General features: G+C 42.8%; 1 protein-coding gene across 4 annotated transcripts in view; it reads left to right on the forward strand.

Moving 5' to 3' along the window:
• Cdkal1 (CDKAL1 threonylcarbamoyladenosine tRNA methylthiotransferase) overlaps window positions 1-22,349 on the forward strand; it is a 594,700-nt gene that overhangs the window by 97,271 nt on the left and 475,080 nt on the right. For all 4 annotated transcript variants that reach the window (XM_077801468.1, XM_077801469.1, XM_077801470.1 and 1 more), the window contains one exon: window positions 4,409-4,493. In XM_077801468.1, the coding sequence (XP_077657594.1) occupies window positions 4,409-4,493 (85 nt within the window). The remainder of the gene's footprint in view (window positions 1-4,408; window positions 4,494-22,349) is intronic.

The raw sequence follows: 22,349 nt of genomic DNA on the forward strand, positions 1-22,349 counted from the left end.
TTGACATAATTCCTCTTCAAAAGCACTTTCTTCTTTGGACTTCTCTGACATCATGCTTCCTAGTAGCTTTCGTTCTATCTTGTTCATTTTTTGGGGATGGGTTTCACTGTGTTGTGTGTCTAGTCTTGACCTCCTGGGCTCCAGCGATCCTCCTGCTTCAGCCTCCCCGAGTATCTGCCTGCTTACCCCTGCACCCAGCTTCGTTCTCATTATTAACTTTCCTACCAGACCTCTGAATAACCCATGATTCTGCCTCGTACCACTCCCACCCGTTGTTTCCATACTTTCTCACTAGGTGAACTTGTCCATTTCTAGAATTTGAGTTATTCAGGTGTCTTCAGTAGACTGTTGATCCTCTCAGTCTGTCTTTAGTCAGACTCCCCCTGCTTCCATTTATGCGTGCAAAAGGCTGATGTGTGTTTCCAGCCGGGTATTCAATAGGGATCTCAAACATAGCATGGCTGAAACAAAAGTAATGATTCCCTGTTTCCCAAATCCTGCTTTCCACACCTCCCTCATCTCGGCCAACGGCATTGCATACTTCTGCTCAGGCGGAATCCTTCCTGTGTGCTTCGGAACCTGACTCGATTGCTCCTGCGGGTCTCCTGTTTAATCTGGCTTCTCGTTACTGTGCTCTGGTTTGGTCAAATGTTCCCTGAAGGCCCGTGTGTGAAAGGTTTGGCCTGCAGGAAGGTGTTATTGGGATGCAGTGGAGCCTAGAGGGAGGTCAGTGGACTGTGGACACTGGCCTCTTTTTCCCCTGCTTCCTGGCCATGAGTTGAACGGTTTTGCTCTTCCATTTCCTCCCTCCTTGATGTGCTTCCTCATAAGAGGCCCAAAAGAAGGGGACCAATTTGCCATGGCCTGGAACTTTAAAAGCTGGGCCAAAATGAACCCTCTCTTTATAAGTCAATAATCGCAGGTATTTTGTTAGTGTTGGAAAGCTAACACACTCTATTTTCAAAATATGCCCCCCCCCGCTTCTCTCTCTTGCCATAGCTGTGATCCCAGTTACCATGGTGTTTCATGTACTCCTAGGAACAGCTTTTAGCTGTCTTACTGCCTTTACTCTCTTTCCCCCACTGCCTTTACTGTTGTCCGTCTACAGTCTTCACAGTGCAGCCAGAGTGTTCTTCCTGAAGTAGAAATTAGCTCTTGTTGGAAATCCAGTGGTGACTTTCTGTTACACTTAGAATAAAATCCTAAGTTGTTCATTTTCCAACAGACTCTGGGCCTTGCCTGCCTCTGACCTTTCTTCCCTACTCTCCAGGCATCCACACACACCGGTCTTTTCCCTCTTCCTAGGACATGGTGAACGTGGTGCTGTTTCAGGGCCTCTGCGCTGTGGTGTGCTCTTCCTTCTCTCTTTGCATGGCAGATTCCTTCCCATCATTTCCACCCCTGAGGGAGGGCTCTTCGAGTCAGCACCCCTGGTTTTCTCTGCTACCCTTCTTAATCATCATCATGGGTTGGCATTTCACATGATTCTGTTTATTTCTTTGCTTTTTGTTATTTTTTTTGAATATCAGGGATTGAACTTGGGGGCACTGAACCACTGAGCCACCTCCCCAGCCCTATTTTGTATTTTATTTAGAGACAGCGTCTCACTGAGTTGCTTAGTGCCTCACTTCTGCTGAAGCTGACTTTGAACTCACGATCTTCCTGCTTCAGCCTCCCGAGCTCTTGCAGGCATGCACTGCCATGCCCGACTTAATTTAAATTTTAATGTTTCATGTGTCAGACATCAAGACTGTGAGGAGGGTCTCTTTGCAGCCACATTCCGGGTAGCTAGTCTGGAGCCTGCTCCTGGGAGATCCTTAGTGTGTGCTGGCTGCGGTGTGACTGATTGAAGCCTTTCAGTAGAGCCGCTTTGTGACAATATTCAGTACTAACTCCAGATTGAGTGAGAAACAATTAGGAATTTCCTGTGTTCATTGGAGAAGGCTTATTCTCTCTTGGGCGGGGGGGGGGGGCTCTAAAAGTGTATGTAATTTTGTCTGCATTTGGTATATTCACAGGGTTCTTGTTGATTGCAATTACTGGACCATCAAGCATAATATTGATGATCTTTATTTCGAAAGCCACCATTGGCAAAATTCCAAAGTAGGCTAATTTCTCTTATTGTTGGAGTTTTCCTTGAGTGCCTGTGGCATGAGTTTCCTGATAATTTGAAGGTAATTGGATGGACGGATGGACCAGGAGGCAAGCTGGCATCTGGTACAGTTCTGTCGTTAGTGTAGCTTTTTTTTTTTTAATGTGCAGTTGCTACATGTTTTCAATCATCAGTTAACAGGTATCCACGAGTTTTTCTTGTCTGTAGTGCATTGCTCATAGTAGTGATGTGTTTTAAATCCAACATTTATTCAGTAAAATATTTAATAAGCGACTGCCCTGTTCCAGGCACTGACTAAGTGGTGGGGATCTAGCTGTGAACAAGGGAGAAGTCCCGTAGTAGACATCTAAGTACATCACACTTCTTGGAAGTTACTTCAGAAGGCCACGTTGGCCTCCAGAGCATTGGGAGGCTGGTGGGAGTTGGTGGAGGTGCCCTGTGCACGTGGCTCCACAGCATCCCACCGTCCCCCGTCGCGTCCCCTACCTACATGCACCTCGGGTCTTCCATGGCCATTTGAGTGTCTGGTCTGAACCCATCTCGGCACTGGGGTTTGGACATTGAGAGAACAGCAGGTTAGAATACAGCCTTCAGTGTCTAAGAGCGCCAAGACGGCCTGGCCTGGAAAGGTGGATGATCTTAGTACAGAATGTTAAAGTGGAAGAATATTCTCTGCACGGTCAGTGATGGGGGTGCGGAGCCGAGGCAGCCGGCGAGCCTGCAGCTGAGACGGGAGGCTGGGCCGAGGGCCCTGGCTGGACGGGGCAGCGGGGGAAAAATGCATATTGAGTGGGGACAGCAGGTGGCTAGAGCTGGCTAGGCCGAGTCTCCGTCCTGGGGTCAGACTGGTGTTAGAAGAAGGACCTTCAGGTGGCCTTGAGGGGAGAACTGAGGGACCTAAGAGGATATTGGCGAATACTCTTCTTTATCTGAGCCGGGAAGTGACATCAGATTTGTCTCAGAGAAAGCTAATTGGTGACAAAACAGACCATAGGGTGGTGGTGGGGGAGTGAGAGGAAGATGTGAGATGAGACGGAGAATTCTCATGGTTGAAGGAGTAATAACGCCTTCGCCTTGCTTTTTGTTATTTCAAGAATTTTTTGATCCTGCCTCTTTATTAAAAAAAAAAACTATCATTTTTTAAAATTGAGGGGAAAGAAGTTCTTACTAAGTTGCAGCCTTCGCTCAAATCTGCCTTCCTGGGAAGGAGTGCACCGGGACACCTGTCTGTCCTGGGAGTCCTGCAGCCATCTGACCCGGCTTCGGGTCTTACTGCAGTGCTGTTGAAGCGCTCTGGGGCTCCGTTTTCATTTTCCTTCCTTTAAGTCATTCTCCTTTAATGTCTAAGGTCCTGTTGGGAAACAAAAGTATCTAAACTAAAGGTAGAATAGGAACAAAGTTGTAGGTATTTGTAAATTCACTTAAATTTTTTTTAGTTGTACGTGGACATGATACCTTTATTTTGTTGACTTTTTTCTGTGGTGCCGGGATCCAACCCAGGGCCTCACACATGCTAGGCAAGCGCTCTGCTATTGAGCCACAACCCTAGCCCGAAAATTCACTTTAAATAAGCATGAGTTTGGATTATTTCTTGTTGCCAGTGACAGTATTATAATAATGATTTATATACATGTATGTACACCCCATATATAGTGTGTAACTGTATTTAATCAAATTGGTGATAGTAATGAAAGACTCATTTTGAGGTGACATTAATTTTCAAGGCAGACAAGTGATACTTTTAATAACTTCTCCAGCAACAGAATACACAGTGTATGCTGATACCTGTGCCTGAAAAGTGTTGAAATTATAAATAAATGACAACTAAGTTTTGTCTTGGTACCATGGATTGAACTGGGGAGCACTTAACCACTAAGCCACATTCCTAGTCTTCTTTTGGTATTTATTTAGAGACAGGGTCTCACAGAGTTGCTGAGGCTGGCTTTGGACTCATGATCCTCCTGCCGCAGCCTCCTGAGCCGCTAGGATTACAGGCGTGGGCCACTGAAAACTAATTTTGTGTTCAGGGATCAGATTGGGCCCGTTTCGCTTTGGGTCGGAAGTTGTGGAATGGAGCTCTGGAGACGGGGGAGGGACTGCTGTGCTTGTTATGCTGACATGCCGAGGGGCCGCACGGAACACACCTTCATGTCCACTGCTCCCGATGGCCGCCCACCCTCCTCCTACCTTCTTCCCTCCCCAGCAGTCCCATGCCACCGGGTGAACACTTGGGTGTTTTTGATTTGATTAAAAGTGATACTTAATTTTTCTTTTGTGCTTGTTTCCTAAACCTAGAAAACGCATCAGATGCAGATCTGTGGCTCCTGAACAGTTGCACTGTGAAGAACCCAGCCGAAGACCACTTTAGAAACTCCATTAAGTAGGTAGAACTTGTTCTGTTTTACCTGTGTGTGTGTGTGTGTGTGTGTGTGTGTAATATTTTTTAGCTGTCAATGAATCTTTGCTTTATATGTGGTATTGAGAATCGAACCCAGTGCCTCACACATGCTAGGCGGGTGTTGTACCCCTGAGCTTCATCCACAGCCCTGATTTTCCTATTTTTAATAATCAGGGAAAGAGTTAAAATCATTTAACTGGCCTTTAAAAGTTTCCGGCCATCAATATAAATGATGAGATGGTGTCAGCGTCCGAGTTGGGCTTATAAGATTTCACTGTTTTGAATTTGAAGACTGAAGCTGTAGTGGAGACCTTTCTGATGTGACGTGGGTGTTTGCGGAGTTACCCAGCAGGTGGTGGCAGTGCATGGCTGTGGGTCCTGTGGTCCTCTTGGAACCCAGGGATTGTGTGGAGTCGCCAGGTCTGGCTCCTGCTGCTCCTCCCAGGGAGTGGCAGGGCCTGGGGCAGATGGGTGCAGAGGCCCTGCCTGTGCCATTCCCTCAGGAACGTGACAGGGGCGCTCTGTCTTCATCCCACCCACCTCCTGGGATACCTCTTCTCCACTTCAGCCTCTCCAGTCCACTGGCGCCTTTCATCAGGGTTTAAACCACCCCAAGTCCACCGGGGCCTGTTGTGCTGTCCACCCTGCCTTCCCCCTGCCTTCCCCCTAGGCCTCCTCAGGTTCTCTGCTTCTTAGCTTTGCCCTGCTACTCACTCTCCCCGCACTGGTTTTACTACGAAATCTATTACACAGACACAGCTTAAAATAACACGTACCACCTGGGTAGAAACCAGCCAGCATGAGAATTATCACTTCAGAACCATAGAAACTGCCCCGTGTCCCTCTTGGAGTAATACCCTGAGAGTCGTCCTTCTCCTGCGTTCTGAGTCATTGCCTTCGATCGTCTTCCCAACGTACCTCTAACCTCACTGTCCATCCCGTCTTGAACTTGATTCCATGGACACTGTTCTGAGACTTGCTTCTTTTCCTCACATTGTACTTTGTGGTTTATCCGTTTTGGTGGGTGTAAAATGACTCGGGCTGTTAGCATTTCCTTGAATGAATTTGCCACTGTTTGTTTCTCCATTGTACCATTGACCTGGTTTTCATTTTCCCTGGTGTTTGCTTTCCTCTCCTCCCTTCCCTTGTCCCTTCTTTGGTAATGGGGATCAAACCCGGGAACCCAGGAGCTTTCTACCCCTGAGCTACAGCCCCCGTCTTTTTTTTTTTTTTATTTTGAGATAGGGTCTTGCTGAGGCTGACCTCAAACTGTATGATCCTCCTGCCTCAGCCTCCTGAGTCACTGGGATTGCATGCAGGTGCCACTGCTCTGGCCTGGTATTCCGCTTTCGTGAACACTGCTGCCGTTGAAACATTGCATCTGCACAAGAGTTGCTCTAGGCAGTGCACCGGAGTCCTTGAAGGTTGGGTCACCGTGAGGGAGCTGAGGGAGGGCTTGTTTTGGTTTGGAACGTGCTCTTTGTAATCAAGTGGAATATATTAACAGGTCATGACTGTGCTTGGCTCTTCTTGCGTTTTCCTGTGCGTGGCAGGCGCCGTTCCTTGCACTTTCATGAGTTGTGTATTATGGAGCATAATTCTTGCAGCTCGTTGGAGTGGTAGACTCCATTTTTAGTGTTGTTTTAGGGATGAAGTAACATCTGTCTGACAGATGAAGTTCTTTAAGGCTGTTCAGTTCATACACGGTGGAGGTGGGATTTTAACCCAGGCAGTCTGACTATTGTGTGGGTTTAACCATTTTATTTTCTTCACAGATGAAGATGTCGCTAAGCAGTTGTAGTCTTGAGGCAGGGCAGGCATCAATGAATTGAACAGATTTAAAACTGCAAAGAAGAGATGGCTGGGTACCATTCTTCCTGAGCTGAGGCCGGATGACGCTGGGAGGCAGGAGAAGGGAGAGTTTCACTGGAGCAGAGATGGCATCCACTAGATGCTATTCACTTTGGAGAATGCTTTTCTTACTTTTTCAACTGAGAAGTCTGCTATATTCTCAACTTATGTATTTTCCCCATAAGAAAGAAAAATTAATAGAGATATTTTATTGCTATCGCTACCCCCTAAGAATAGAACCCAGAGAATATTGTTTCCCATGTTTATTGTATAAGGTAGCTGGAGAGTATCTTCTAGACCATTTTTAAAAGTTTAAGTGTTCACATATTGTGGGTTGGTTGTGCAGCATGTGTGAGCTGTATCAGAAACATGGTTCACAGTAATGACACGGTGGTTGAATGATTAAGGGAAGTAGGAATGACCCATACAAAAAGCTTGCAGTTAACAAGAAAATTTGTAGTTGTAGATGGACAGCATGTCTTTATTTTTGTATGTGGTGCTAAGGTTCGAACCCAGTACCTCACTTGTGCTAGGCAAGTGCTCTGCCACTGAGCCACGACCCCAGCCCAAATAACTTGTAATTTTACCACCAGACTAGGGTGGCAGGAACAGGTTCCTTTGGTCTACTGTTATGCTTGATTGAAAAATTAAAAAGAATTTTATATGTGATTAAGTATATTTTAGTGACTTTGAAGCCTTTTGATCATTACAACTAGTTCTTTCTAAGGTGACGCTTTAGTTAACCATGGATTTGTTTCCCGAGTAAACATTTTCTGAAAAAGGTACAATAACAATTAACATTGAGAAGACATTAGATTCCAGTGACGGTGCTGCCTTGGAGGCGTGGAGTGACAAACTGCCAACTCTTGTCAAGCACCTGGATTTATTTTGGTGTCTTCATGCTTCTTGCCACCTCCTGGCAAAGAGGAGGGAGGAGTTGATGAACCTCGCTGCGCCCGATCACTCTCACACTTGTCTGCTCTCGCCCCGCAGCTCTGCCGTCCCCTGCAGTCTCTCTCCTATAGGCATTTTAGTTTTTCTTCCTTTCCCGAGAGGGGGGTAAAACGCAGTCAGGAAGAGTGCAATGGTATGGTCTCCTTCCTCTGAAGCACCTGATCTATTTTGCCCAAATTCATTTAAAAAACTGCACTAGTTGGTGGGCCCTGTGTTTCCCTGACCTGGACCGCTTACCCAGGGTGCTCGAGTTTGCACCCTCTTTGTTGGGCTGGGTGGAGCCCAGGGTGGAGCCCAGGGTTGTGCCCTCTGGCGAACACTCTACCTTGGCACTTGGCTCTCCTCTCCTTTCTGCTTCTCTTTCTTGTCCAGAGTACTCTTAGTACTTAATAGTTGCTTTCGTAATTTGTCACTTTATTTTACCTCTTGAGCCACTAGGCAGAAGACCCCTTCTTTGTCGCAGGAGCAAAGAAAAAGAACTGAGGGATTTCTGTGTTTCGTGTGATTGACAGTCTCTTTGATTAAGATCCAGGAATTGTGAATTCCTCAAAAGACAACCATGGGCTGAGTTTCATTCATTTATATTTTAATATTTTTAGTTGTAGACGGGCACAGTACCTTTATTTTGTTTTTATGTGGTGCTGGGGATTGAACCCAGTGCCTCACACATGCGAGGCAAGCACTCTGCCACTGAGCTATAACCCCAGCCCCCATTCATTTATTTACTTTTCCTGAGGTTTTACAGTGCCTTCTTGTTCAGATTAATAAGAGTAGGAGTTTAGCAAAAATAGAGGTAAGAACGACTTTGTGGGGCCCCCTTTGAACTTGAATGCTTTTGCCTGCACTCGTTTGGAAGGAAGCGTGCAGGGCACTGTGCTTTATCAGGCAGGACATTTCCTCTGGAGCGTTTCTCAGGTGCCCTGTCCGAGTTTTCTCCATTATTCCAGTTTGATTTAGACAAGATGGCCTTTAACTTGAGGGGCTCTTGAGTAAATGGAAAAGATCAAAAGTTTTAAAAAAACAAAATTTGCTCCTAATGAGAGTATCAAATAAGAAAAGTCCTTTGACTAGTGCTTTATAGAAATGTGGGATCTTTTCCATGCCACCTACAGGAGGTCATTCAGAGGCTGGTAAAAATAAACACATCCTGTGTGTTCTGTATAAATGACAGAAAGAATCGCCAGCTTGCTTTGATCATGAACTGACAACCTCTGTTTGACCTTGTGCATTATTAACCCAAATGGGCACCGTGGTTTAGCCATACTGATAGTGGACAGACAAGAGCCACTCGCTCTTTGAACTGCCTTTGCCTACAGAAATAAATGGTGATGCCAGAGGGAGGGTTTGGGTTCCTGGCAAGAACAGTTGAAAATCGGGGAGAAGTGGATCTAGAGGAAAAGTGTGTGTCTGGCAGAGGAGACCTGCTTTTTGTAACACTGTTTTTTATAGTTTCCTGTAAATGCTCCTTATAGAACATTCCATTGAAGAAACTTGTAAATTGTTGGATGCTCTTTTCTACTGTGAGAATATTCTTGTTTTATGTCCATTTATCTTTGAGTTCTTATTTATCTTTTGAGTTCTTATTGATAATTTAAAATTGGGGAGGTACAGGAATATTATTCCAGCTTGAATTTATAAGATAAATTGCCTTCAAAAATGCTGACTTAAGAATAGAGAAGTGAATGCCCTTTCAGTCAGTAATTATGGAGTTTAAAAGCAAATAAAACCCCCAGCTGATTCTGTTAACCAGACTCACTAGTAGTCAGGCTATTTATTTATAAGTAAAAACTCTTGGTTAATTTTTAATTAAAAATTTTTGGCATTGGAAGATAAAAGCACACTGGGTTTTAATTTGACTTTGGCTAGATTTTTTTTTTTCATTTGTACTTTTTTTTTAACACTGTTTGGAGAAGGTTGTGTTTTACTTAGTTATTTCCATTTAGACTTTCCTCCTGTGTTGAAGTGTCAGTAGCAGCTGCAGCAGGCAGTCCATGTTTTGTGGTCATTATACTTCAGCCACCGTCCCCCAACAGTTTCCAGTACGGAAAGTTCAGAATGTTGTACTCTTTCACTTAATATGCATTATTGATCAGGTATTGCCTATAATGATTCTTTTCTCTCCACAGTGCCATGCTTAAATGTCAGTTTGTTTTCTTACTGTTTCTGTGTCCACTGTTCAGATGCTGATGGATAGATTTCATCCAAGTATGTTTCTGACCCTTGTCTCTGAGATCCACAGTGTTCCCTGGACTTCTTCATGTGATGACCGGTGGAAACCTCAGCTCCCCATGTCTGAGCCACCTCCGGGTCCACCTCGCCCTGTCCCCAGCTGATGTTTCTGCTGTCACCGCCATCTTGTTGGAGGCCAGCTGGGGGTTTTCATGGATTGGTATTTTCTGTCCTGTCCATTACCCATGCTCAAGGCCGCCGCCTCCTGTCCTTTCGCCCTCCTTCCCCTTCTCTCGGGCCAGGCTTGGCGTTGCACTGCTGCTGTGCCTGATGAGTGTTCTTGGAACCTGCAGTGACAGACACACTGTGTCCTTTTGCTTCATCAGATGATCGCAGCCCAGGCACATGCCTGTTGAACCCCCTCCTTTCTTCCTCGCTCTTGCCCATTCTGGGGTGCGGTCCCCATTATCCTCCACTCTTACTTAACATTTCAGTAAGGTGGAAGCTTATTTTCAGCGGCTTTTCTGTCCCAGTTCATGCTTTCCTCATCTTCAAACTTTCACTGTCGTCCTTCCCCCTCAGCTCTAGGATAAAGATTGACATCTTGGTACAACATGGTGGTTTCAAGTCTGTTACTTGCTTATCTCTGCCACCTTTTCTCTTGCTCCTCCCCTTAGGATTGCATCCTCTCTCCCAGGCGTAAAGTCTCCAAGCACCTGCTGTGTTTGGGTATACCCTTTCTTTGTCCTGGACAGTCCTCTTCCTCTCTCCTAGATGTGTGATGTGCTGTGCACACCCACAGCCACCTGCTCACTCACCCCACCCGCCTCCTGTAGGGCACTTTGGCACTGATGTCACAGGCAGTACCACCTGGGAGACACTGCCCCGCCTCCAGGGTCCACAAGGTGAGCGAGCACCCGTGGTTCTGGCTGCATTCGCCCCAGGCCAAGATCTATTGTTGCGTGTTGCATTTTATTATTTTAGCATTTGGCTCTTTTCTAGATTGTGAGTCTTGATGTCAGGGGATTGACCTCAGGAAAGCCCTCTTCTATAGAGTTTGACTCTCAGACTACTCTGTTTTTCTTTGTCCTGGGAAACAGACAATTAACAGACTGCTCATTGACTCTTGTAAGAATGATGTCCCAAGATCACTGTGGAGTCCCTTGTCAAAGACAGGATGTATATTTCCAAAAAGAGGAAGAAACATTCTAATTTTCAAATATCAAAGGGTCGTCTTAAAAAAAAAAAGTCCTGCTTTGCTTTTTATGATTTGCTTATGGAAGAGAAAGAAACCTGCCTCTCATCCTAGATGAGGTGAGAAGTTGTGTTTGTTACCACTGGTCCAACTTACCTTCCGAATGAAAGTTATGACAGGGCACAGTCCCCTGGTCATGCTGGCAGAGCAGGGCTTGAACAGCAGGTTCTTACTCTCCCCACCAAACTGAAGAGATGGGCCAGCTTCAGAATCACCATCAGTTGGGTTAACGGAAGCATCTCATCATGAGTCGGCGAGTAGGGAGGGTGGATGAAAACCTGGTAGCCTTTGGCCTTGAGTTTGGCACACAATTACAATTACTCCATGCATATTTGTATAATTAGGTTAAATGGATTCTTTCTTTTTGGGGGGGTGAGGGAAGAGTTTAAAAACCATCATTCTGTTGTTGCATCAACAGGTTACAGCTAATGTATTGTTAGGAATATTAGAATTTGTATAATTATATTGCTACATTAATATCACAACATTGCCTCACATCTGAGTATCAAATTGTTCACTTTGATGAATGAGCAAAAAATACCAGATATACCACCAAAATTGAAAGAAATTAAAAAACCCCACAAACAAATTAATCAGCTGTTGTGAGGGAAGAAGTAGAAGTTTGGAAAGATCTACTTGACTTAGGAAGGATCTCCTGAGAGGAGACAGAGCTGTAAGGCTGGTGAGGTTGTCCCCCTCCTTCGGGGAGGCATCTATGGTGTCTAGAACAGTGCCTGGTAAATAGGTAGCATAGAGCTGTTTGTTCTTCACTGATCTGAAGGAGGCCAAATCTATCTGGACAAGTTGGTATCATGGGTTAGGGCTTCTGAACTCACTTTATTCACACGTGTGTGTTTGTCGCAGTTGTGTTGAATCTGCTTTCTGGGGTAGCTGGGACTTTGTAGTCTTCCCCACCTGCAGGAGCTCATTTGGAGTTGACATTGGTATCACTGGGGGAAGAAGCTTCCTGGAATCATTCAATGAATTCCTGAAGTGAGGGGCAAGAATTAGGTGTCCAGTGCAGGTTTTGGCTCAGTTTCCTCTGTGGGCTTTGTCCCCAGACGATGGAAAGTGAGAGGTGAATGGATGTGGAAGGAAGGAAGGAAGGTTGAAGATGATCACATGCCATGTTCCAGGAAGGAATCTGTCTGGAAATAAACTGGAAAATTATATTTCAGAGTTGAGTTCATGGTTGACTTTTAAAAAGAACAAACACAATATGAAAGAATAAGTTCACAGTTAAAAAAAAATTAGTAACTTAATTTGCAAATCAGGAACAGAAAAGCAGTTCAGGGGTAGTAAATCATTTAAAAATGCAAAATTAAGTTTTGTAGTTATCTCCAGTCTATTTTGGAGACTGGTACTTTGCATATTTCATGATTACTGTCACATCAACAGTTGCTTTGTTTTTGCCATTTTATACAAGAGAGTGAGTGAAAGAGGTCAGTGTATTATGTACTGGTAACAGCTGGCTGATAGCCCTGAGTACTTACGTAATTAAATATATGTGTTGGCTGTTGTCCTAACAGCTCTGTAGGTGTAGGCTCCGGAGAGCGTGCAGAAACTTGCTCTAGCAGGATTAAAGAAGAAATCAACATGATCTAAGCCTGTTCTTTCAGCCAAGAGTGATTTCCTATTGTTTTGGTTTGAAAGACATTCTACTTATTCTTGGTGTGTGTGTTTATACAACAGAGGGGGGGGGAGGGAAAGAAAGACTCTTGGTTTTTGCCTCCTCTTAGTCTGTGCTCCAAGTGTGGCAACACAATTTTTCTTGATTTTTAGTCACTCCATAGTGTTTAATAACTGATAATAAATGAAGTAAAAGATGTTTCCTTTAAAACCGCAGTGCGCGCTCCTAAAGTATAAATATCAACTGTTTTGCTCCTTACTCCTGGTTGCACTCAGCTTTCCTGTTCTCTGGGCCACATTCATGAGGCGGCTTGGGTTTTAGAGGACAGTAAGGCCTGGTTTTCTGAGACCCTGGAAAGCTGGATAGGGGTTGCAGTGCAGGAGAAATAAGATCCATAGGTGAAACACAATTCTGCTCTCAGCCAATAAAAGTCCTTTAATGCTTTGAGGAGGGTTTTCATCCATAGTTACTTCCGAAGAGTACATTTACCTCTTGCACTGTTTTATGTCTCTAGTGCTGCAGCCAGTACCTGTGGCACATTTGAAGAAGATGGGGTGCTACCTTTGTGGGTGTGACACGGTCCACAGCTGTGTGACTGCCCTATATAAATAATCTTATTTTTGGTACCAGGGATTGAACCCAGGGGTGCTTAACCACTGAGCCACATCCTCAGATCTTTTTCATATTTTATTTTGAGACAGGGTCTTGCTAAGTTGTTTAGGGCCTCTCTAAGTTGCTGAGGCTGGCTTGGAACTTGCGATCCTCCTGCCTCGGCCTCCTGAGTAGCTGGGATTACAGATGTATGCCACTGAGCCCAGCAACTCTGTATTTTAAAAATCTCTTCATCTGTATCTTTTTTCCAAGTTCCTTGGGGGCAGCCACTGTGTCTTCTGGTCTATCTCTGCACTGAGATAGAGGGTGACAATGATAGGTACTCAGATGGATGCGCCAACTCATGTTTGCTCTCTGTTCCTTTATGCTCCTGATTGTTTCCACCACTGCCATCTGTCAGAACTAATGCCTTCCCTCCTCTGGATTTTCAGGGATCCTTTTTTGTATTACTTTCTTATTAGATTGTATTACTTTGAACTTAAGTTCAGCTATGTGTTACAAAAAACCTAAAAAGTAGAGGCCTTAATAACAATTTAGTTTTCTATTATGTTGCCAAGTGCACACTAGCAAGTTGCTGGCCTTGGTTTACAGTTGAGCCTCCAGTTTCTGTGGTTTTATTGGTCTTTACCTTTCAGTTGCTACTCTCTGGCCATCACATGCACCTTGCCAAGAGGAGGAAGTGGCAAAGGGGGCAGGCCAGCTGAGACTGCCCCTCCGTGGGAGGAGCTGTCCAGGATGTCCTGCGCTGGCATCTCATTGTCTGGAACCACCTCAGAGGACTTCGGCTGGGAAATGGGTTGCATTTGACTTGTCCCCGTGCATTGTTGTATCCAATAGAAGTGGAATTCTGTTAGGAAGAAAGGGATGATGTTCCAGGGACTGACTTGATATCTGTGTTACTGGTCTAAAATTTGGCACAAGAAGTCAGAATGGCAGTCATTCAGAATACAAACAATAGGGGCTGGGGTTGTGGCTCAGTGGCAGAGCACTTGCCTCACACATGTAAGGCACTGTGTTCAATCCTCAGTACCACACACACACAAAAGATACTGCATCCAGCTAACTAAAAAAAATAAAAAAGAATATAAACAATAATAAATGCTGCAGATGATGTGGAGGTAAAATAGTTTTATACTATTGGTAGGATTATAAAATAGTACAATCACTAAGGAAATCAGTATGGAGGTTCCTCAAAAGACTAGGCATGGTAACACCGTTTGACAAGCTATACCATCCCTCGGTATGTATCCTGAGGAATTGGTCTTACTACAGGGATGCATGCATGTCCCTGTCGATATGGAACCACCTAAGTGTCCATCAGCAGATGCATGGATAAAGAAAATGTTGTATCTACCCACAATGGAGTTTTGTTCAGTCATAAACATGAAATTGTCATTTGCAAGAAAATGGATGGAATTCGAGACCATTATTTTAAGCAAAATAAAGCAGACATAGAAGGTTGAGGGTCGTGTTTTCTCTGAGGCAGAAGCTAGGGAGGAAAAAGGAAGAGAAAGGTGGTGCTGATCGCATGAAGATCACGAGGAGGTCAGTAGAGCAGAGGAGAGGGGTACTGACTGATGACCTTGTTACACTGCGCGTCATCACCACATACACGCGTGTGTGTAGTTGGTCACCAGGATGCACAGCAGAGATCCCCAGTCCACATAAAGGCAGTAAGGTTGAAGTAGAGAAACAAAAATACACTACTTAGAAAATGATAAGCCAAATGGCTGATGTAAAATCTCATACATACACATTTAATTTTGTATAATATGAACTCAAAAATTTCGGGGCAAGATACACATCTTATTTATCACTTCACAAGATCAATGAATTGGAGGTGTTCATCATTTGTGAACAAAAGACCCTCCTCCCCAATTTCCTTTACTTCAACATTTAAGAAATAACAGTTGACACTTGAAATTTTTTTCTTTTTGTTTACCCTGATTAGTCTTTGAAGTAACATCAAAATACACGAAAGTTCATGGCTGAGATTCCATAAACAGACTTTTTTTAAAAAATTGGGAATTGCATTTATTTTCTACACTTAAGTGCGGTGATCTTATTGAAAATGGAATTTATAAAGAAAGGATATTTCATTGTTTCTGAGATCCAGCTCCTTGAGGCAGTAATTATAATCCTGGTGTAGAAACTAGAAGTTTTAAAGGAGTTGATAGCACAAACCAATTGGAAAAAACCGGTTGACTGAAGTTAAAATCATTTTGTAATTAAATGGTAGAAAAGAAGATTTTGTATGATTGCAAGAAGTTTATTACAGCTGAGAACAATGTTTTCTTTCACTAAGATACAAATTTAACCTTTTGTGTTTAACCCGAAGGAAATAGAGAATAAGATGAAATCGTTGAAAATCTAGCCAACTGGAGGGGGTTGCTGTGAGCTTTGACTGGGCTGGTGGGGTTGGAGCTATTGGAGGGGGTCACAGGTGTCAGATAGCCCTCAGAACACCGTCTGCAGGTTCTGTAAGTGCATCCTGGTTGCCTGTTCCTGTAGAGTTCTACCAGTGGACAGGAACTGCTGGGCGGGATTGTGCTCTAATGGCCCCTGCTTGGGTGGTTTTCTCACATCGACTGTATTCCTGTCTGCTTTTTTTCAGTGTAGGTGCATTAAGAAAGAAACTGACATAATCACATGATAGAAGCTGTTTTAGGAAAAATACAAATTAAAGTGGATGTCAAGGATCTCCTTAACAATATGTTTTAAAAGTCAACAGCTCATCCTTTGTGCCAACCAATGATGTGCTTTCAAGCTCATAAATTTCTTTTCTATTACAAGAGGGATCAGATAAGCAGGTTTATAGTAAAACTAAAGTTTAATTTGGTGCTTTCCTTAAATGCCTTTCAATATTTTATGATAGTTTCTGAAAGGAAAGACATGTTTTTCTTTAAATGAGAAAATGGTTTGAGTCAACATATTTTCTAATTTGGTCACCCATAGTTTAAACATTAACTAATTCACTGTTTTAATGTTTTTACCATTTTAATGACTAACAAAGAAATTATGTCAATGATCAAGTTAATTAAAAAAATGGAAATTATTCAAACACATGAGAGTGGAACTGGATATACCACTGAGAAAATTCTAAGAAACTTTAAGCTTCTCTTCTAGATTGCAAGCTTTTTGTTACTTACCTTGGCATTTAAGATTATTTGTATATAGAGAAATGTGAAGTAAACCTAGTTGGTAATAACTAATAGTGGACTTGAATGGTATACAGTATAACTTGGACTTTCACAACTCGTAGTGATCATGGTCCAGTGGTGCCGGAGTTTCTGACCCTCACTGTCCCACTGCCTGCAACCACTGGAGCCTCGAGCTTGGACTTGGGGAACCTCGAGCTTGGACTTGGGGAGCCTCCAGCTTGGTCTTAGAGAACACGGATGCAGCAGGGATGCTGGGTCCTGGGCTGAAGACGGCCTGGGTTGGTGGAAATGGGGGAGGAGCTTCATCTGATTTAGTGGTGATGGAGGGAAGGGTCAGACACCTAGAATCTGATGGGAAAAGTCGACGTGTTGTAGATCTGGGAAAGTGTTTTTGAAACTGATCAGAGCTATTGATCTCCTTTATAATAAGTACTTTGCAATATACCTTTATTATTCCTGACTGAAACCCACGAGAGTGTTATGATCTACCTATGTATTAATTACAAACAAGTTAACACAAAGCTCTGAATGTAATAGAAGAAACAGAAAGGCAATATGATATGTACTTCAAGGTGGAATGCTCGGGCATGCCTACTCGAAGACTTGTTGACATGGCCTGTGTGGAGAGCGACAGGGAACCTGCGAAGGTACTGTGATGTGGGCGGAGCCTCAGCAGCTTAGCCAAGAGCCCCCGAGCCAAAGCCCATGTGCCCTTCCAAAAGGGACAGCCACTCTCGCTGAAGTTCTTAATAAAACAAAGTACGCTCTTCCCTGTTCGTTCCCAGAAGTTGGATTCCTGAAACTCTACAAGAAATACCTGGAAATAAAATGCAGTTGGGTTCCAGGGAAACGTTGTAGACATGTTTTTTGTTTTCATGGTAGTGGGGCTTTAGAACCCGTGCAGGACGCGTGGAACTCTTCATACAGGAGAGACCTGTGCAGTGGGAGATGCCTTGCACCTGACTTGACCACAGAGTGGCAGTTGCAACCTCAGTTTCACAGCCAGAGAGATTCAATAGGTTAAACCACCTAATTAAATTTTCTGTATGGCCTGACCACCCTCAGCAAAAACCAAAAAAAACCCCAAAACCCAGGAGAATAGGGACACCCTCATATGTTATAGGGATATACATGACGTTATATACATGTTAGGTATGCCACATATTATAAATAATGTTAATAGTTTGGCAACCTGATTGAAAAATATCCAAAGGATATAAAGAAACAATTTATGGAAGAGGAATTGCTAGTGGCAAATAAAATCGTGAAGATTCTCATTTTTACCAGTAGTTGGGGGAAAAGCATGTTAAAATGAGATGCTATTTTTTTGGCCCACTAGATTTTTTCAAAATGGGTTATTTGCTCCCGAGGGTGTGTAGAAATGGGTCTGCCTGGGTACATTGCTGGTTGAGGAGTGAATTGCTATGACCTTCTGGGAAACCAACTTTTCAATAAATACTACAAAAATATGTATGCTCCTTGAGCTAGCAATCCTGTGTTTTATGCCTTACTGGTAGGGAAATCACCTGCCTTCCAGGATAGGAACATAATGTCATTTGTCACAATGTTGTTTGTAGTACAAAGTCTTGTTGCGGGTTTTCCTTATGCTATTTTAGGCCTTTGCCTCTGTGGGCAGGCATTAAGGCACTATGAAGCTGCTGATCTTAGAATCTGCTCACGCTGAGTTGCCCAGGTGAGAAGCAGCACGAGGATCTATCCACCACTGGATTTCAGAGCACTTTTGACTTACTAGTGATTGTGACGACATGACTCTTTATTGACTTCCTTAAAACACACAAAATGTGCCTTGTGATATTTTTAAGGTGTCTGGATTCTATTTGTTGCTGCTTAAATATTAAACTAGCTCATTTTGTCAATTAATATTGAACTATGAGAGCTTCATCTTACCACTCATATAACAGATCACTTGGCTCATCTTTCTATTTTAGGGCTGGTCAGAAGAGAGAAATTTTGGATATTAATGTAATGGGATTGATGCTTTTATCTAAAGTAAATGTTTTTGTACTCTGGCCACTGCGTTAAATATGTATGGAGTGAGTGTCTTTCCCATTGGTTGCAAATAGTTTTTGCAATTGATTTCAGTTTTCACTGTTCCTAAAAATGAAATGTACTTGTCGTGAATGACATTCTTAAGGATTTCCCAAAGCAATGATGATTGGCACCACACTCAACCAGCCATTTTTATGTGATATTCTGATGAGCATGGGCATTCATTAATTTGACGAGTATTTGTTGAATGCAAGCTACATGTTACAGGCTTTGGCAATTCGGAGAATGACAGGATGCAATCCCTGATCTCAGGAGTTGGTGGGTTAGTAAGAGGAGCAGGCTCAGCCAGATGGTGGTAGTGAGGCGAGGTAAATGTGGTCGGTCGCTCTTTGGGGCAGGGATTCCTGAACTGAGAGGAATGTGCTTCGTTTTTTAAAATCTTCGGTCTTATTCCAGTTTGCACTCAGGCTGACTCTGTGTATCTCATTTTACAACTCTCTTAGCCCACCAGTAAACAGAATTTATTATCTCAGAACAAGAGCCTTCACGGAAGCATAGCTCCACTATTGATTGATTTTTTTTTTTTGGCCGCTCGAAGATGTTATCCGATCCCAGTGTAGCTGCTCGTCTCCCTTATTTTCTTGGTTCGGCTGAGTTCAGGGTAACGGCTTGGTCCTGGGTGAGGTGGTGAGGTTTCCAGCTTCATTAGAAGGCGGCCTCAGTTTCTCATGCCATGTGCAGAGGCCATTTTTTTTTGGGTGTGTTTTAAATTTCAACATAATTTTTGTTTTTGGTACTGGGGATTGAACCTGTAGTGCCCTGCCACTAAGCTGCATCCCTTGCCTTTGGATTTTTCATTTTGAGGCAGAGTCTCACTTAGTTGCCGAGGCTGGCCTTGAGCTTCTCAGCCTCAGTCTCTGGAGGCACTGGGGTTGCAGGCGTGCACCATCCTGCCTGGCTCAGTGTGATTTTGAACTAACAGAAAATGAAAAGAATCGACACTGAAATTTTGTATGTATATTACCCAGGTTCCCCAGATGCTAACATTTCACTACATGTACTTTTACCCTTGGTGTAGGTAATATATTTTCACAGCTGAAATTTCAAAAGAAACCAGCTTTGTCACCAACCATTCTGTACCCTCTATCATATGTACAAGTGGGAATGGGTCCCTCCCCTCCCCTCCCCTCCCCTCCCCCTGTTTCCTCCTCTTTGTCCTCCAGTTCCCTGTCCCTCCTTGCCTGCCTTTCTTTCTCCTTCTGTAGATACTGGAATAATTCAATACGGGTAAAATTTTCCCTCCTGTTAACTTGTGAGTCCATGCTCCTGTGTACGGATTCACAGTGTTCTAGGTTTATGTACCTGAAATTTTATTTATCCACCTGTCGATGGATGTTTGGTTTGGTTTTCTCCCTAATAATTGGCTATAATAAGTATCATTTATTAAAAAAAAAAGTCTTGGGCTAGGGATGTGGCTCAAGCGGTATCGCGCTCGCCTGGCATGCGTGCGGCCCGGGTTCGATCCTCAGCACCACATACAAAGATGTTGTGTCCGCCGAAAACTAAAAAATAAATATTAAAATTCTCTTTTTTTAAAAAAAATCTTGTTGGAACTTTAATTTTTAATTTAATTTAATTTAATTTAATTTAATTTAATTTTTAATTTACCTACTGAAAATTGCAAAAAATAGTACAGAGCCTTGCTTAAACTTCTCGATTTCCTTAAACTTATTCCTCACTATTTAAAAGTTTTATATAACCATTGTGCAATTATCAAACCAGGAAGTCAGTATTGATACAATGGTTTTTGTATGAACCCTATTCAAATTTTGTCTTTTCTCTGGTGTAGGATCTGATTTAGGGGCCTGCATTTACATTTGGTTGTCATGTCAGTCTCCTGTGGTCTGGGATGGTCCCTCAGTCCTTGTTTTTTATGACCTTGACACTTTGAAGAATATTCAATAGCAAGGTTCCATTACTGCTCCATTTGAGTTGGCCCAACATTTCCTGTGACATTCAGATGCTCTGCGTTGCCTTAAGTGCACAGGTGTGATGAATGTCGTGTTAGTCTTGGTGTATGTCACACCAAGGAGACTCGAGCCCTCTATGCATCTCTGTACTCATTAACTTTAATTAACTTTAACATGTAGTAATCGGGTGTTACTTTTACTTAGGATGGTTAACTGTCATTTTTCTCCATCATAAAATTAGCCATCTTTGTTTTTGAAATTAATGTGTATTTTATGATTGTTTGGGAAGCAGCATCCTGTCCATCTTGTTTTTACCCTTACAGTTTTGGCAACATTGATGATGATCATAGCAATCAAAACATTGTTATTCCTGTAATAACTGAAACCATGAGACTTATCAAGTGGTGATTCATCTATTGCCAGCCTGCCTTTTCCAGTTGTTAATTGGAATTTTACTGCAAAGAACTATTTTTCTCCATTTGTTCTGTCATTCATTCATTTATACCAGTATGTCTTTAAGATTACTTATTTTATGGGATGTGATCCATTACCATCCTATGATTGCTCAAATTGCTTCCAGTTTGGCCAGTGGAAACTTCTTTAAGTTTCTGTATATTTCTTTTCCCCTTCCCGAGATGGAATTTTAACAACAAATTGAGCTTGGCCTACTATGAATGCAAATGGCACAAGGTTGAACTGCTTTGTAAAGCCTTCTCACCCATTTTGAAGTGTGTAATTGGATAGAGTTGAGTCCATTCACACTGTAATGTAGTGCTTCTGTGTCCTTTAATACACTTGTGTCTTTGGGACATTTCCTTACTTGTTGACTCTGAAAGATTAAGTTTGGGCTCATCTCATTTTCCTCTAAGGCCTGCATTGGGCCATTTCTCCAAGGAGCTGGGTTCCGTTCATTGGTGAATTGCATCAGGAGATGTGCCAAGAGCTGGACGCTTGGCATGTCATTGCTGCGGAGGTGTTCTTGTTTCTAAGTAGTAGTACTATTACTGGACGGAGTTAGGTGGTGTGTGTGTGTGTGTGTGTGTGTGTGTGTGTGTGTGTGTAAAAATCTAAAGGTGTTTTTGTTTTATCTCTGTATTTAGAAAAACATGATGGTGTTTTTCCCTCTGATTGTTTCAAGTTCGTGAGACTTATTCTTCCCTTTTTCCTTTTCTTAGATGTATATCTATTCTGTATCAGTGAAAAACACAAATCATCTCATATGCTCAAATGTTTATTCAATCCTATTAGTTTCAGAATTACCCATTCTCCTGTGAAAAATAAATTTTGCTAGTGAAAATATAATATTTATGCCCCCCCTTTTTTTTCTTTTGCTTTTTCCCAGTACGAGGGATTGAAACTAGTAACATCCCCAGCTTTTTTTATTTTGAAACAGATTATTGCTAAATTACCGAGACTGTCCTCAAACTTGTGATCCTCCTGCCTCAGCCTCCCGAGTCATTGGGATTATAGGGGAACACCACTAAACTCAACTTTTCAGACTTTTGATGAGTTATTTAGGTTAGTTCATTCCTTTGTCATCCCAATGTGATTTTTTTTTTTTTTTTTTTGGTACTGGGGATTGAACTCGGGGGCACTCAGCCCCTGAGCCACATCCCCAGCCCTATTTTATGTTTTATTTAGAGTCAGGATCTCAATGAGTTGCTTAGCACCTAGCTTTTGCTGAGGCTGGCTTTGAAATCGCAATCCTCCTGCCTCAGCCTCCAGAGCTGCTGGGATTACAGGAGTGCGACACTGAGGCTGTCACTAATGGGATTTTTTTTTTTTTTAAATTTGCAATACAGTTTTGATCTGTTATCCTGTGTATGCCAGTATGGATTCTGCCCACTTTCTAGCTGACTTTTGTTTTTGAGAATGTGAGTTGAGTGGTGGTTTTCTGTTTTGATCATAGGATTTACATTTATTAGAATTTTATAAGGAAGGATTGTCTCATCCCGTATTTACTTATTCAATTAAATATGTCAGCATAGACTCATGGTTAGTTTTAATAATTGGACAGATTATGTATAAAATCTATGTAATTAAAAGAATTTCCATTTGATCTTAAATGAGTATATTAGGGATATTTTGTTGTGGAAAACTGCTCTATCAAGTGGATGCATGATGTTTTATTCAACTACTTACATATGGGTATTTAGGTTATTTCCAATAGTTTGCAGTTCTTAATACTCCAATGAACAAACTTTTTTGTATGTATTTTTATATTAG

Source organism: Urocitellus parryii, chromosome 8, assembly GCF_045843805.1.
Source record: "Urocitellus parryii isolate mUroPar1 chromosome 8, mUroPar1.hap1, whole genome shotgun sequence".
NCBI lineage: Eukaryota > Metazoa > Chordata > Mammalia > Rodentia > Sciuridae > Urocitellus > Urocitellus parryii.